This window comes from Coptis chinensis, chromosome 3 (genome assembly GCF_015680905.1).
Source record: "Coptis chinensis isolate HL-2020 chromosome 3, ASM1568090v1, whole genome shotgun sequence".
Taxonomy (NCBI): Eukaryota; Viridiplantae; Streptophyta; class Magnoliopsida; order Ranunculales; family Ranunculaceae; genus Coptis; species Coptis chinensis.
The window spans coordinates 121920603-121923114 of record NC_141458.1 but is presented as its reverse complement, the minus strand read 5'-3'; the positions used below and the strand labels follow the sequence as shown (position 1 = coordinate 121923114).

General features: G+C 39.3%; 1 protein-coding gene across 1 annotated transcript; it reads right to left on the bottom strand.

Annotated features, from left to right (window-relative positions):
* Positions 1–648: 648 nt before the first annotated feature.
* Positions 649–1536, bottom strand: LOC147513906 (F-box/kelch-repeat protein At1g57790-like). Its single transcript, XM_086598978.1, has one exon. It carries the CDS (start codon positions 1534–1536, stop codon positions 649–651), a length of 888 nt encoding a protein of 295 aa, XP_086455104.1.
* Positions 1537–2512: the final 976 nt, after the last annotated feature.

The following is a 2512-nucleotide window of genomic DNA, read 5'->3' as shown; positions in this document are numbered from 1 at the left end:
TAGAGAACTTGAACAACGCCCGTACATTCTACGTTGCTACGGCGAAGAATTTACGGATGAGAAGAATGGTGATATGGTTTATAATCTTTTATTAGAATATGCTTCTGGAGGAACCTTAGCAGAAGTTGTCAAGAATTCGAACAATGCGGCGTTGTCTGAATTGGAGATTAGGCGTTACACGAAGTCGATTCTACGTGGACTAAATTATATTCATGAGAATGGGTATGTTCATCTTGTCTTGATATAAAACCTCTAGTACCTTGTTTGAATAATAAAAAGAGGAAGAGGAATAGGGGTTTGTGTTTCGATGCGAAGATAGGAGATTTTGGATGTGCTAAGAGGTTGGAGAGGAGTTGGAAGGAAGGGTGGAAAGAGAATGCTTGTTTAATAGGTACTCGCAGTATATGTCGCCAGAGGCTATTACGCTGCCATCTTCCAAGGTGAAGATTCCTACGTCATAAGGCTCATTTGGATGGAGTTCATGTTCTAGAAAAGCATATGCTTCATAATAATCGTCTGTGAAGTATATGGAGTTCGGCTTGCAACCTGGGAATTCTGATGAGGATAGACATATTGGAGAATTTTCACCCAAAAACAATGATCGCCCGCAAAAGCTCTTCACTTCAACCCATTGAGATGCAACCAGATCTAGTTTGAAGTTTCAAACACAGTGGTGAAGTAAACAGATTCGGAATAACCGTCATCTAATATCCTTCTGATTAGCAACAAATCCCCGGATGATTCCACAAGATATGTCTTATTCACAGAGACTGCAGGAATAAGAGAAACAGGTCTTGGCGCTACATAGGATACATGGTATGGTGGGTGATTCACGTCAATGGTGTAAAGCTCTTCGTATTTGTTGACAGCATATAGTCTACCATTATAGTATGTAACATTATGATAGCCGTTCACCTCTACACTGGAAGCCCATCTGTCGTCTCCAGGCTTGAAGATGGCCAATCTACTTAAAGCAAACATTACCACAACTACATAATTGGGGTTAGACAGCGGGTTCGCAGTCAAAACTGCTTTGCATATGAAAAATTCGTCTCTGGTGCATTCATAATCCTCCTCATCCATCTCGATAGAACTCAAAGGTGGGAGCATAATCATATTATTGTCCGGCAAGAAGGGATTGAACAGTACAAGATCGGTACACTTCTTGTCAACCATCATTAGCCATCCATGGCTAGAACCACGGCATATCATATTTTTGGGCAATAATGCAGCTCGGAATTTGCACACTCTATTCTCTAAAACACTGTAAAAGCTTCTAGCGTAAATGTCATTGTGATGCTGACCTTCTTTTTGGTCACGTTCAGTAGTAATCATTAATAATGGAACTTGACTACTGGATGGAAAATAGCGACGCAGATTCTCAATGTAAATTGATTTCCAAGAAGAACAAACAGCACCAAAACGTACATAATCTTGAATGTGGGTCAACTTATTTGCAAACAGACTAGTCACATGGTCCGGAAGGTCCAACCAATTGGTAACCGTCTTTCTCCTTTTGGGAACAGACCCGTCCATGTTTCTTTCTTATATATGCTATAAAGAATTTGGGGTTTTGAGTTTGTTACTAAAATGTCAAGAAAATAGGGTCTAGAAAAGAAGAATTAAATGGGGATAGAAAGAAACGAGTCCGAATTTGTTCACCAGCAGTTATGCTGGTAGATTCTACCAGCACCGTAATTGGTCCACGTGTTACTACTACATCTGCTTTTTGAAGCAATTTAGCTACTTTTTATTAAAATTACTTTTTAATTAATTTTACCGAAAAGGAATATGCTCTGGTTTTCTTTACGAGTATCCTACCAGACCTTTGAGCGACCTCTCTCACTCCTTGTCTTCTTCTCCACCAAAACCCATTGAAATAAAAAAAACAGAAAAAGAAAACAGAGATTGCTATTAAAGATAACCAATCTTTCTGCATATCTCTTGTTGATGTTGGTTTGGACAATTGGACGCTATAGCGGTTCGTGAAGCTGTCCTCAAAGTCATGGAACTCTAACTCGATATATTGATTCTTTATTGATGTAGGATATAGAGAATATAAACTTTAACTTGGATGTTCAGGTTCTATTGCAACCCTTTAAAAAACAAACAGTGGAAATAGCAATAATCAAATATTGTAAAATTTTCTCTTTGGCGGTAAAATTTCTGCTCAAGGGCTGTTGTTTACTCCTTTCTCACTTAGGATTTGAAGATGGCACTTGAACGTGTGGAATTCTCATCCTAAGACCTACGGTCCCGGTTCTCGCAGTTGCTGAGTTTGTGGAAACCACCATGGGTTGATCCGCAAGTATGGTCTCATGTGCTGGTTTTGTCGAGAAGAAGATGGAGGGAGTGACATTTCCTTTTGGGTACCCTCTATTAATTAAATTAGAAAATAATAAAAATGCTTTAATAACCAGCTGTAGTGTTGAACACGTGGACCAATTACGGTGCTGGTAGAATCTACCAGCATAACTGCTGGTGAACAAATTCGGACTCGAAAGAAACATAC

Coding starts and splice junctions, on each gene's coding strand:
- LOC147513906 (XM_086598978.1), bottom strand. CDS start 1,536: ATGGACGGGTCTGTTCCCAAAAGGAGAAAGACGGTTACCAATTGGTTG.